The following is a 14,159-nucleotide window of genomic DNA, read 5'->3' as shown; positions in this document are numbered from 1 at the left end:
AAATCATACTAATCTAGAACAAAATACCTCAGCTAGGTAAAATAAGCTATAATGCTACCAATCCTCGAGTTTTTCAGGCTGGAGTTATCCTTACGTCCACACCAGATCAAGGATAGGCCTATAGTACGCTGCTTCCAAACCTAGTATATTTGCCAAAGAAATCTATAGCCTCTCTTCCATTTTATTGCATCCTCCATTCTATTAACGATTAAACCAAATAATTCAACAGTAGAAAGTACTTACAATGTCAATTAACGATAATTAAATGGCACATTTCCTTAGGTTCCGTGGGAGTACAGATGATATACAGTTCTTGCAAAACACAGTATGGTAACACTGTTGAGTAGTGGACTTGTCACTTGCAGTAATACCAAAAAAGAAAAATAATCAATAGTTTCTCCATCAAAATGAACCTGTTGGCCCAAATTCTGCCTAAAAATCGCAATAGCTATTAACGTATATTTAGGCAACTTAGTCACCTAAATTGTAAAAGAAAGGCTTAATGAAATATGAAAGCATGCTATGTTCAGTGTAAATTTGATTTCTGCTCATGTTCTCTGTCGTTGTCTATTGGCTTGCCATTTTAACATAATTTAACCATCAGATTCATGGCTGGAGGTTTCAACTATAAACTCTGTATAGTAAATTCTCAAAAGTTATCGACAGCCGGAAGGTGGATGGGGCAAGCATGCAGTAGAGTTGCCATTTATGTTTTATCATCTCTGTAAATGTCCACGTGGATTAGGCCATCAAAAGATATACCAATGAAATTTTTATTCCAGTTAGGATCCTTCTGGCTTCAGCGATAGTAACGGGAATTGTGGAATTCCGTTTGCCACTTTGTATACGTAGAAAGCCCCTTTATTATTCCCTGTGCGCTCATTTCTCAGGAGTTTCATCCTTTTCCTTAAAAACTATGGGTGTTAATGTGTGGAAACCTCCATACTTCTCTGGGGCTTTCCTTTTCCTCTCTCTCTCTCTGAATAGTTGTGGAAATATTGATAACAATGAACTGTTGTGTCTGGTGATTTTTATTTGTCAGCATTATAACGGCCGCGTCACACATTACCGATACAAGACCACTACCGTCGTAATTTGTTCATTACGACGATGCAACTGAGTCGTAATGTCGTCCCGACGGGATCTGTTTACGGCAGAGGTAACTAATTGCGCCATCCAGTACGACGTACCCCAACATACTTGGCAAACCCACAGCATGGGGAAGTGGTGTATTTTAGCTCCCTTCTTTTTTCCTTTGGTGGGATGCGCAGTAGTGTATTTTGGCTCCTTATTTTCCTTTATTGTTCACACAATAATAAAAAAATCTTCTTATGACTGTTCTCTAATAATACAACTGTAAGTGTAAATTCTTTTTGTACCTTTTGTGTATGATACTGTAAATTCCTCTGCTACCATAAAATGTATATATGTATATTTTTATAATATAATAAATTGTGTAATATGTTTAGTATATTGTGTGTGTACTAAATTTTCCTAAAAGCAATAATTTATTTCTATAACAATACCTTTTCTTGAAATGTTGAACACTGTAATTTTTGGGTAACAATTTCCTTAACTACAAACCATCTCCAATATTTTCAGCGTTATTAAACTTGAGATGGATGAAGGTTAATATTTTCATAAGTTCAGATTAAGAAAAAATGAAACTTAAAACTTGTCAAAATTAATGTGCAAATCAATAATATTATGCAATCAAATACAATTTATCAGATGTTTCAACATGATTTCGGCATGGGACGTAACTATGTCGGGCATAAATTGTCACGAATTGTCATGCCGTCATGTACTTTGCCGTCCTGTAAAAACCGTAAATACGAGCGTGGCCTGACTCATCGGTGACTGGTGCGTGCGACTACACACGTTCTCTCATCTCAACGTGTGTACTGCTGTCATAATGTTTTATTACCTAAGACGTCATGGAGTCGTAATCAGCTGTTTTTTTTTTTTTTTTTTTTTGGCGGCCCAAGGCCCGCGACTGATCGGTTGCCAAACCCAACCATTACGACGGTTGCGGTCTTGAATCGCGAATGTGTGACGCAGGCATAATAGTGCAATGTTTAGCTTAATATTCAAACCATCGGGTCAAGATTTCCTTCTAATTTTTGCATTGTTTCATCAGTCTGCTTTTCAAGGTAGAGAAGTTATGCTATAGAATAAGGTTTCACCAATAATTTCCGCAATTTCGTCAGCCAAATAGGCTTTGCAAATCTTATCCTCTGGGCTTCCTTATTTACGTAACCGATTACTATCAGTGACGTAACTACCGTTAGTGGCGCCCGGGTCGGGCTCTGAAGTGATGGCCCATTCCTGTGCTAAAACGTACTGAAGTGGTGAAAATTAACGCACATTTTAAGCCTTAACATCTCAATCATTTATTTTATTTCATAAAGTTAAAACAAAAACAACACAGCAGATTTACAACGAACCCTACGAGCTTTCTATCCACCAGTGTTCCGAGCAGACGAAATATGCTAGAAAATCTAGAATTATGCCAGACCAGACCTGCTCAAAAGATGCCAGAGTGCCCCCGCACAGTGCCACCCGGGGATGACAGCCCCGCCCCCGCCTTAATTACGCCACTGACTGCCATCATGCATTACTGCAGTTCAAGTAATGCACAGGCATTCATTGGGCGTGTTAGATACATCTAATTAATTCAACAATATTTTTCTTGATTAACAACGTCTAAACATGACCTTTCTGTGGATCAAGAACCACAGTCGTAACTGCATGTAGGCCTAATACCTTACGCTGTTATTTTCTGATCAGCATGTTGCAAAGTTACTTTTATATTGCTTCATCCGCTTGGAAGTTTTACGAGGATTTTATGCATATATGCTTTGCAACAGATGCTTATTAAAAATGTCTGTTACATAATGTACATCCATAAAGTTTTGGTAGGTTGTATACATGAACAAAGTATAGCTACCAAAACTATTTCATTCATATTTGAAAACAGCTAAAGGCAATACAGAATTAAGTGTTGTTTGTGTGATGAAAAACAATTTATTTCTTTTTATTCACCTGACCTAGTACATAGTACAGTACACAAATTACTATAGAAACACCAATTTAGGAGGGTACATAAGCTGCTTCTGACTTTTTCGTAAGTTTTGCATAATAGTGTCTTCTCCTTGCAATGTAAAAAAAACACTTTATTCATGCATGATGACAATTCCAATTTTAGCGATAGAGTATCTATAATCATTATCAGCGATGAATTTCATGAAAGTGGTTGAGGAAATACTGTAGATTAGATTAATTAGTGGATAAACTATTTTCGTCTTCAGGATAACTGTTTCCTTGTAACTGGCGGTTCCGATGCTGTTTAGTTCCTTCTGGTGAATCTGAATTTTTGCAGCATCATGTGGTGCAATAATTGTGAATGATAACACTGTAACTAGTGAACGTAATTTGGCTGCCTTTTGAAATACATAAATTTTCCATGATACTTATATTTTGATTTATTTTGCTTTGCAAGTTATGCTACAGCATTGTTTTTGCATGTTTAATGTCAAGATGATGCTTAAAATCTTGAAAGAATACTTTGACAACACTGAATGTCCTTACCTTTTTGCTTCAGTGGATAAAGTTTTATTGAAACACAGCCAAGGCAATCAGCTTGATAATAAGGTGAAATAAAAGGCAAATTATTCCTCCACAAAATATATTGACTCTGGTGCCACGACAGCAATAGATAGATAGACAGATCGATAGATAGATAGATAGATTGATAGACAGAGATAAACGGTAAAAATGCTACAAGCTAGATGCAAAGGAAAATAAAGAATACAAAAATGTCAAGTACAATAAAATTCTGACACAAAACAGATTTATTCTTTGGGGATGGAGTTCGGGTTGCATTACCACTGACGATTTGCAGTTTTCAAATAAAAAAATGTAATATTCCCCAACAATTCTTTATCTTTATCAGACAACACAAGATATGCCATTCTGTTTCAGAGATATACATTGCTTTAATATGTTCTTTAAGGGACACTCATGTTTCTGCTATTCATCTTGAAAATAAGACCACAAAGAGATCGGCAAATCCATCACGTTAGGACTGTATACATGTCCTCACAGAAGAGGAAGTTCACCAATTTAATTATAAAAGTGAAGGGACAGTTCCCAGAAAACTGATCATATAAAAACAAATGGTTAACAAGGCTTTTTTGATGCGGCAGTCACTGCCAAGTTACAGCAAAGATTGTAGTTAAAAATTTTGTTCGAACAAGTAAACTTTTTATCATTTAAGCATAAATAACTTTGTTCTGTTTTAGGTTAATGGTCAGTACCACAATGGAAGTAAATTCATCATATTTTCATGCAAGTATTCGGTTACAAAACTAGAATTTACATTTCAGAATTTTCAAACGTTTGAAGGGCTTCCTACAGAAACACGAGTGCTTAAAACAAGTCTAGAGTGATGATACAATCACTATGGCTCAAAATTTTTTAATGCTGTTACTGCTAAGGATATGGTTAGGAAAACATGCTGTACTTTTCTATATCCACTTTGTTACATTCACACTAAGCTACCTTTAAAAGTACCAGAGGTGAATCTCAAATAATTTAGCATCTGATCTACAGAGAATAAGAATTCCGTGATTCTACTTGTTTGGAGAAATTCTCGTTTCCAGAATTTCTGTAAAAATGTACCCGTTATTAATTCTATATACTGTTTAATATGAGTTAAAAGTGATAATCTATCAGATCTGCAAATGGACCTACAGTAGGACATTCAGAAACTATTTTTAGGTCATGATCAAATAGTTCAATCAGGTTACAGAATTTAACTCAACCAGGGATACGGAATGGTATTGACTTAGCAGTCAAAACATCTGCTATATATATATATATATATATATATATATATATATATATATATAGTCAATATATATATATATATATATATTAATATATATATATATATATATATATATATATATATATATATATATATATATATATATATATATATATATATGTGTACCATATCCAGTGAGTATAAAACTCCAGTTTTTACTCTAGTATGAGATGACATATAAAATAGTATCACAGAACTAATAAAAAAAAGAAACCTTACCAGGCTAGGAAATAATCGTTTTAGATAAAGCACGCAAGGTGCGAAATCTCTAACGTACAGTAGCACCCGCATGGATTGGATGAATTTAGCATACTTCTTGAAACAAAATAGGAGAAGCATTACTCAAAATCACGTAAACAAAATGAGAATCATCACCATTCATTTGGCAGCATGTCGAAAACAAACGTCATCGTTTATCTGTCAACTCCTTGCTTGGAATTTCAACGCATTTTCCAAACCAGGTTAGCAGCAATCATGCAGTGCTTTCCAATGCAGTGTCTAGGTTACGCCATAGGAGAACAGCCCTATCATACAAAAATACCTCGAAGTATTGTAAAAACACCTCAGTGAAAAAGTCGTTTTTAGTTTACCTCAGGAGAAATCTTACACGTTAGGATATATATATATATATATATATATATATATATATATATATATATATATATATATATATATATATATATGTGTGTGTGTGTGTGTGTGTGTGTGTGTGTATGTGTGTATGTAGACTCAAACGCTAACATCTAAGAGAGACATTCAAAATCATCTTTAATATCAAATTTCCTGGAAAAGAGGAACTGGAACGATAAAGCTCCATCTCTTTCTCTGTTTCTTCCTTTCTCACTCTTAATAAATGCCATATACTTTACAGATAAGAAGGGTATTTGGTGAGGGTATTTTCTGCGGCTAATAATCAGGCGTGAAAAATAATGATAGCTTGTATGCACTAAAAAGATGCGGTATTGTTGACATGTATGAAGAGCTGAAATAAAAAAACTGGAACTAAATAGATTCTGTAAAATGAATTATATCACATTTAAGTATAAGTTGGACGTGACATTACAACAAACACTGAAAATCTGTTCATTATAAGCACTGTGTGGGATACACTGTTAGACAAAAAGACATGAACAAGCAGTTGAACAGAACTTCTGATGTTAGGAACACAAAAGAGAGAGAGAGAGAGAGAGAAAGAGAGAGAGAGCAGTACCAAATATGAGACAAAGGAAAGATGACTTGTTATAACTCTTCTCTTGAACATAAGATCACATGAAGGGTAGTGCAAACATATACAGTAGAATATAACGCTAATAAGCAGTACGCGAGAGGGTTTACGAAACCACAAAAAATTATGGAAATAACGAACTAAAAACAGATTCTTTATTCTCGCTCGTAACAATTAAGTTATTATGTAATAAGCACATTTGCTTCATCAGAGTAAAGTGACATTTGATTATATAAAGGCTACAGGTGTGTAGGTTTATTTTCTGCTTAGTATCAAACAACCATTTTTCCAATGTGATTAGTTGAATGTCATGTTGGACTATGCTGACATGTGTACCTTTTATATTTGTTATTCATTTTCCTAACATTTTTGGGCTAACTGAAATATGCAAACTGCATGGATAACAGAGTGGATTCCGCATTAATAAACTCACAGGAGTTTTTATCTTAAAAATATACAATACATATAAAACCTCACATGATATACATATGTATTCAAGATGTTAACTAATTTCCATTTCAGTCATGCTGTCAATTTTGCATAATCCTTTTATTTGTTAAGTAACATTTTGGAGAGATCTACACAGAGAGGCACCACAACTGAGGCTAAAAGTTTCACGTCGGACATTCTGTAGCACCCAAGTTTGTCCACAAAGTTAGTATATAAGTTTGCATATACTGCATGTGTCATCAGAGAGACACATACACATTCATACAAACAGACGCCAACACTACTGTTTTTGACTTGATCACGATGTCAAGTTATCACATTCTGCAACAGTGCAGTGCCACCCTCCATCAAGTGCCGTTTTGTAATCCAAAGGAAACCAACTATGCTTACTGAAGTATTAAGGCTTTGTCCTGACACTGCATGACACAATGGTTAGTCTTGAAGATGACAGCATCGTCATCGATCTATTTACATACAATGGATAAACTGTAAGCAAGTTGTACAGGGCCTCAGTAATGTGTTAACTTTGAACCTTTCAATAGTATACAAGTCAGCTTCAAACAGTTAACAATTGCTTATAACACAGCAAGTGAGAATCCTGGCTTTCCCTTATCGTAAGAACTTCAATGAATATTTATTATCCTTAAAGACACCAGATTCCCTTAAAAAATAAAGCTCCCTTCACACAGACATTTCAGATTAATTGGGTGCTGTACAAATCACCGTGTAGGGAAGGAAAGAGGGAAGGAAGGGAACTTTCATGTGAAGTTGTAAACCCAGAGAAAGAACAAATTCTCGTAGACACAACACGTGACGATTTTAACAAGAAGATCAAATTTCAAACGTGAACTTTACCTCACCAGGGCTCAAGCCTGACTGGCAGGCTGTTGAATGGCTGAGCCAATGAATGAGCAGGATTAGAGACCAACTTGATATTATGAGAGTGAAAAATTGGAAAACCTTTATCTTATCAAAGACATGATGACTTTCTAATCCTGATTCTAAGTAGAAAGAACACACTGCATTTCCTAAAGAAAAAGAAAAATACAATTTATTGATACAGATGGAAACCACTGCAGGTAAGTTATACTTGCTTAGTAAGTACACCTTAACTTGCTTGCTATTCATATAAATAACACGTTTCCATGGCAATAACAGAAATGTAATGAATAATTCAAAATCATGATTTCTTGCTTATTTTCTTTTAATGATAGATATAATTTTTCGGAGGCATGAGGTAAAAACCCATTTACGACACTCGTTCTTAGTACTGTACTGTGCAAGAGCAAGCTGAATAACCTCTTTCCATATCCTGTACGGCAGCATCAGTCACCACAAATGGATGACACATGCTTACGTATATATTTCTTGGCAGTCAGTACGTAGGTAGATTCAGGAAAGAATATCCTTCCTGTATTCTCCTCTTATTTGCTGTCTTTTGGCAATTTCGTATTATCTGCGGAAACAAAGTACAACTGGAATAATTTAGTACGTAAACGTATGAAGTAAGGAAGACCGTACGTAATTTATTACAACTTGAAAAAAACAAAGCTTGATTTTTCTATTGTTTGACTCGATGACCCACAAGAATGTAATAAAAAACCATACAAATGTAAAGTTATGAAGAAAATACTTAGTAAGTTTGATTGGATAATCAGTGCAAAAAGTTAATTCTGAATACGTAACAAATAATTAAATTCAGCTTCGAAGTATGTTCCTAATATCAAGGAAAGTTATATCAGAAAGATATTTTAAAATATTTGCCCGGCAGTTTTCACTACTTCTCAGTGTAATATGAGTAATTTTTCTTTACTCCAGCAAAGAAAGTTGAAAATTTTCTCTGCATGTGGTATATAAAAGAAATAAAATTCGTTACATTATGCCTATGCTGGTCACATCACGCAACTGAACTTTAGACAAGAAACTTCTTTCAATCTAATTTTAAATTCTTTAAAACCCTTTCCAATCTATCTGAATACAACAAAAGGAGTCACATACTTTGGTGCGTTTACAGAGAGAATGCTTTTCAGAACTACAGTGTGTGAAGTGACTTTGACAAGGGTAAATCTCTATGGTGTCTAAGAAACAATATTACTGTCAGATCAAGTTATTCAATACATTACTTTATAGAGAGCAAAGATACACCATTTACCAAAAGCATATTGTACTGTACAAATATCAGAATTTTCAAACAATTCATTACTCAGTTACACACACAAACCATGACCTATATCTCTTTCTTGCATATCAAGACTAAGGTTAAACTGACCTAACTTTGTCATCACGAAGGTCATGAAGGGTATACAGATCCTCTTGTTTAGAAAACACTCAGCTAGCGGTACCATAGCAAAATCTACAGAAATGTCAACTGTCACATCTGGAAAACCAGAACACCCTCTTTCATTCGAAATTCCAACAGCATTACTTCATACTCAAATAAATGACTCAGATATATCATTGAAACACTGATGGTTCATTCCCTCAAAAGCTCTCGTCTTACACAGTTTGTCAAAAAAAAAAATACAACTTTCTTCCTTCAGTAACTGCAACACCTTAAAACCCATCTCCAGTACAAAAAGACAAATTAACAGTTAAGTATCACTTGACCATAATCCCAGGGAGACTTAGGTGGACTAGTCTTCCTCCATCAAAATGTTAACCCCAGGTAAGGAGGAGCTGCATCTAAAAGAACCAAACACTGAAAGAGAACATAGAGCTACACAGACGTACAACCGCCGCTCTCTGGCTAGGTTAAGATATTGATGGAGTAATGGTGCAGGTAAGGCTTGGTTATACTAGCATATATGTATATATACAAGTATATGTATGCACAGTTTGGAGACGACACATACATATGATTTAGTACAGAAGTCAATCTTATCATAATATATATCATAGATTATAAGTGCACATGTATAAACTACAGCTTACATAGTAACACCATAAAGTTCACATATCCACGACCACCGTGAGGCCCTGGAGGGAGGTGTCAGACACGTTCTTAAATCTACCATAATCATAATCATAATAAATCTCTTTGCAATGTCCCTTGAAACAGCTAAAACAAATATCTTAAGAATGCATAGTGTGTATTATGATCACTGTTCAATTTCGTATTTTTTCTTATCTTTATTCGTCCCATAAGGGACCTCTGAGTAAATGCTAACACTTGTATACCTCCCATCTATGCTTCATTTCTAAGTAGCATTTGTAAGCACTTTACAGTATGCATTGCTACCATCAAATAAACATGAAATGACAACTTGACAATCAAATGCAAGCCTACAAAAATGATATTCATACATACAAATGTAAGAGGTGAAACATATATGAATGGTACCAAACTGGCCCCTTTCTCAGCAGGGGACTGCTGTTCTGTTAGAAGAAAAATAATCTTAGTTTTGGCAACTATATAAATCTACCGTCTTTATAAAAAATAAAAAGAATTTGTTCGATTTCTTAGACCATACAATAATCCATCATGGCAAGTATAAATAAAGGCCCATAAAGTTTTGGTGTGTGTCTTCCATTATTTCTACTGAAGAGAAAAATTATGCTTGGTATATGTGCGTCAAATTTACATCTTTTCTAGTCTGGCACCATTTTGATAAATTCATCGAAAAAGAATCATTATTTGGGAAAATAAGTACATATAAAAATATATTACTGGGAGGCACATAAGTGAAATCTTGGTGACATATGATAAGACATTTTAATTAAATTTTCAGTATCTTAATAATCTAATCATCGGTATCTTAACATTACCAAACTTGTGCATCGTTCGAAATAAAGTACAGTTTCAAGTCATAATAATTATCTCTAATATCAGTTCAAAAATCTAATTTTTCACCTTGCTCAGTTCTCTTCAGTCATTCACTTAGGCTACAGACCTATGGTAAAAGTATACTGTATAATAAAAATTTACAGTTATGTGTAAATCACATTTTTTAAATGCTGTACATGGAGTGCTCTATGGCTGGAGTAAAACTAAATTGCCAGTTGGTTTAAAAGGCATCCATTTTCAGTTACAAAATATCAAAAAGTGACTGTCGTACCTCTGAGTATTTACGCGGAATATTCTCATGTTTGGAAAGCAGCAGCATTGAGATTCAGTGAGGCACAATCTCTGACATTGTAGGTCATAGACTTTAAAATCCTGTTACTACATATGGATTATATGGAACTTATTTCTCTGGGAAAAGGCTGCTGTAGTTTATGAACGTGAGTATCTCATCCTTTCGCATAACAATAAACTCTAATGCAGACTTCTGAAACTTGTTGTAAGAAAAGTAAGGGAATGTCTCTTCTAGCTAATATTGCAGAATCCCTTAGCCAATTGCTTTCACTCATTTGCACTCCTTTCACTCATTTTATTATTCTTCGGTTCTTAGTACTGTATTTTTATGTAATAAACAACAGCAGTGCTGGAAATTTCTCTTACAGGGATTTGTGAGCTCCCACTTTCTTTTTCTGTTCCTTTCTTTTGTTTTCTTGCATGTACTCTTGTCTATATTTACATTAGGAAAGACAGCCAAAGGCAACAATAATTCCCTCTGGATCTGATGTTGAGTACAATTTTTACTTTGGTTCAAATATATCATAGCATTAACTCTTCTCTTTCACAGCTTTTTGAAGAAAACGCTTGTTGATCTCATCAATTTCCATGCCTTACTTATTAAATAACATAGAAAATACATAGCATCTAAATAACTGCTGATAGGAAAGCAGTCCGTAATCAGTTTATATACAGAATATTTCTCTTCATTTTCTGGCTGTCTCACATTCTTTCTCAAAAAAAATCTCAAAATGAACTGAAGTTCATTTTGATGAGTAAGATTCATCATCAAGTCTTTTCTGTGATGGTTGATAGTACACTAGTTGAACTAATCCAATACTGTGTGTTAAAACTTTTATAACCAACATTGACAAAGTATTTTAATCCTACTTAAAAGCTGCTTGCAAGGAAACATCGCAATGTATATTTAGAGTCACTTTCCACCACTGGACAGTCCCCACATGAAATATAAAAGTCTCACCTAAAAATGTACCTTGAAATTCTAATAAAAAACTTTTATGCAAAATGCTAATGATAGAAGCAGGCAATTTTGAGGAACAAGGTATCTAAAATAGCCTACTACAAAAGGTGGTAAACCAGGAAATATTTTCAGGCATATTTGAAAATACAGTAGCTACAAACTTTTTGTCTTAAGAGGGAGCATATATAAAAACTGTGGATTCTGTATCACTTTCACTGCAAGTATCATAGAAGGGTCACTGGCTCTGGCACACTTAGAGGAGAGGAAGTGCAGCACTGTCTATTATACAGTACCTTTCAGGCATGGAAACATATGGGCACTGATAAGGGGAACTATCCTTATCAGTCTTTGGAATAAGTTGGCTTGTTTTTCTAAGAAATGGATCTGTCTACGAAAGTAACTTTCTGTTGTCTTGCATACTGTACCATGAGCATTGAAAAATCGTCTCATTTGACAGTTGTGAAATCTTGACATACCATCAGCTATAAGGATTGCAGAAAGTATGAAAAAAATCATTCTATCTTTTAAATCCTCTTCTATGGGAGAAATGGTCAACCCCAAATGTAGCAAGCCGAGGTTAGTATTTAAGCTTTGCTTAGAGTAAGAAAGATAAAGAAGAAGAAGAAGACCACATCTCAAAGAGGGGTCAACCGGGGGAAGAGTGGTGAAGTGAGAGGTCTATAATAGTTGTAGTGATAAGATTCTGTCACAGCAATCCTTGTTTCCCCTAAGAGGAGTCCTTTCCACCTGCAAAAAAGTCTTTGTCTATTGTATGAAAAAGTATAATGAAAATATATATATTTATATATATTTATATGTTTATATCTAATAATACACTGCTGCCACTAAAACAGGTCACTGCATAAAATGTTGTTATGATTATGTCTTGGCTCTTAGCAAAGGAAGACTGACCAAATATTCTAAATGAAGAAAGGAATTGTTCTCCTGCATTTATATACTCTATCAATCTAGGGATCTTGAAGAACAGTTTGGAAATCAACATCACACAGACCAGCATATACAATAAATAAAGAGGAAAATTCTTTCATGCTTAAATATATACTTTGAGGCATCGTAAACTCCTGGTCCACGTTAATCTCCCTATCAGAAAGGAAATCATAACAGAGCTATATTTTCTTGATTTTCAGGAATTATCTACAGTAGTCAGAGTTTTTACTGCTCTGTTGCTCAGTATTTGACTTTCAATCCACTTACTACACTTCCTTCTTTGACTCTTCCTATAAAAACAGACCCAGATACGAATTTATAAAGGATTAGCTGCTGGATCAAAACCTTTCTCAGACCGACTGTGAACAAAGTTAGTCTGAAGAATCCGTAACCTGCTTAAGAACACCACTGACAACAAACACAATATAAACCACCAGAAGCCAACACTGGTTGGAACTTATCGAAGCAATTCTTTACGTGGCTGGCTTAGGTTTCGCTTCACTGGACCAGTGCGATGATGATGCTGGAGAGGTAACTTTTTCAAGAACCAAGACAGGCAGTGAGCCATTGTTATAAATTGGTTGTATTGTTCGATTTGCCGGAACATTTAATGATCTTGAGTGACATTTTCAGTGACTTCTTCTCCCTGTGACTCTGCGTGGAGAGATCGCGATAGTAGTGGTCTGAGGTGGACCTTCTCTCACGACGCCAAGAGGACCTCCTCTTTTTCTTCAGGCGGCCTCCGTAAGTTCCGTCCTGCAATAATTGGAACCTTGTTAAGGTATATTTGGAATGACGTCGGCTTGCTATCCAAAAAGGCAAAGCAGAGACAAAGCAATGAACACACTGACAGCTTGGAAACAGATTAGAAGTGATGAGCATAAAATTCAGGAAAATAACATCAGAGATAGACGAAAAACTAGAAGAAAGAACGATTAAGGAATAGGAATAAAAAGCTTGGTAAAATTCGTTACAAAATAACAGGTTAAAAATCTCAAGATAAAAATTGAAGTGGATAACTGTCTGCTAAAGCCACTCTGGTAGAAGTTTGTCTTAAAGAAAAAATGATAAGCACAAGCAGAAATGAAACAACTTTGAATGTCAACACCAGAGAGAAAAAAGTCCTTTATACAAAACATTACAGCTGTATATGATGTTAAAAATACAATAAATGCATAAAGTGATGATAAAATATAAAATTAGGACTTAAAGTAAACAAGAGAATAATCATTTATACTTTCTATATATATCAGGAAGAAGTACAGCAGAGTATATTAGATCTTATCATTGATTTGACCTTAAGTCTATCATCTAACACTTAATGGTCTAGTTCTACTTTTCAATGGTGTTGGGCACACACTCCTGAAACTGTCTATGCAACTCCCATGCTGACGATAACACAAAGTACATTTCTATCTCCACACCAGTGTTCGTGTATGTACAGAATATGCCACTATCCCCCCCCCTCTACTGGAACACTGCCACAGCCCTCCAGAATCATCTGGAACAACAATTTCTTGTCCACTGGTGAAAGAATCTGCTGCAAGCATTGAACGCGAGTCAAAATGCTGAAGGCATTGGGAACTGAGGTTCTAGTTCTTCCTGGATA

General features: G+C 35.0%; 2 protein-coding genes across 4 annotated transcripts in view; both read right to left on the bottom strand.

The window, feature by feature from the left end:
• Positions 1–338, bottom strand: part of LOC136855124 (uncharacterized) — a 174,356-nt gene extending 174,018 nt beyond the window's left edge. Inside the window, exon 1 of the mRNA XM_067131979.1 lies at positions 244–338. The gene's annotated coding sequence lies outside the window, so the exon portion shown is untranslated. The remainder of the gene's footprint in view (positions 1–243) is intronic.
• Positions 339–6,482: 6,144 nt separating this feature from the next.
• LOC136855085 (transmembrane protein 117-like) overlaps positions 6,483–14,159 on the bottom strand; it is a 321,784-nt gene continuing 314,107 nt past the window's right edge. Inside the window, exon 10 of one of the 3 annotated variants that reach the window (XM_067131898.1) lies at positions 6,483–13,306. In XM_067131898.1, the coding sequence (XP_066987999.1) occupies positions 13,121–13,306 (186 nt within the window). In that variant the 3' untranslated portion in view covers positions 6,483–13,120. The remainder of the gene's footprint in view (positions 13,307–14,159) is intronic. The other 2 variants (XM_067131907.1, XM_067131914.1) reach the window with 2 other exon arrangements.

The sequence above is a fragment of the Macrobrachium rosenbergii genome, chromosome 3, assembly GCF_040412425.1.
Source record: "Macrobrachium rosenbergii isolate ZJJX-2024 chromosome 3, ASM4041242v1, whole genome shotgun sequence".
In the NCBI taxonomy this organism is placed as follows: domain Eukaryota; kingdom Metazoa; phylum Arthropoda; class Malacostraca; order Decapoda; family Palaemonidae; genus Macrobrachium; species Macrobrachium rosenbergii.
The sequence above is the reverse complement of the archived record's forward strand: the minus strand, read 5'-3'. Positions and strand labels throughout refer to the sequence as shown.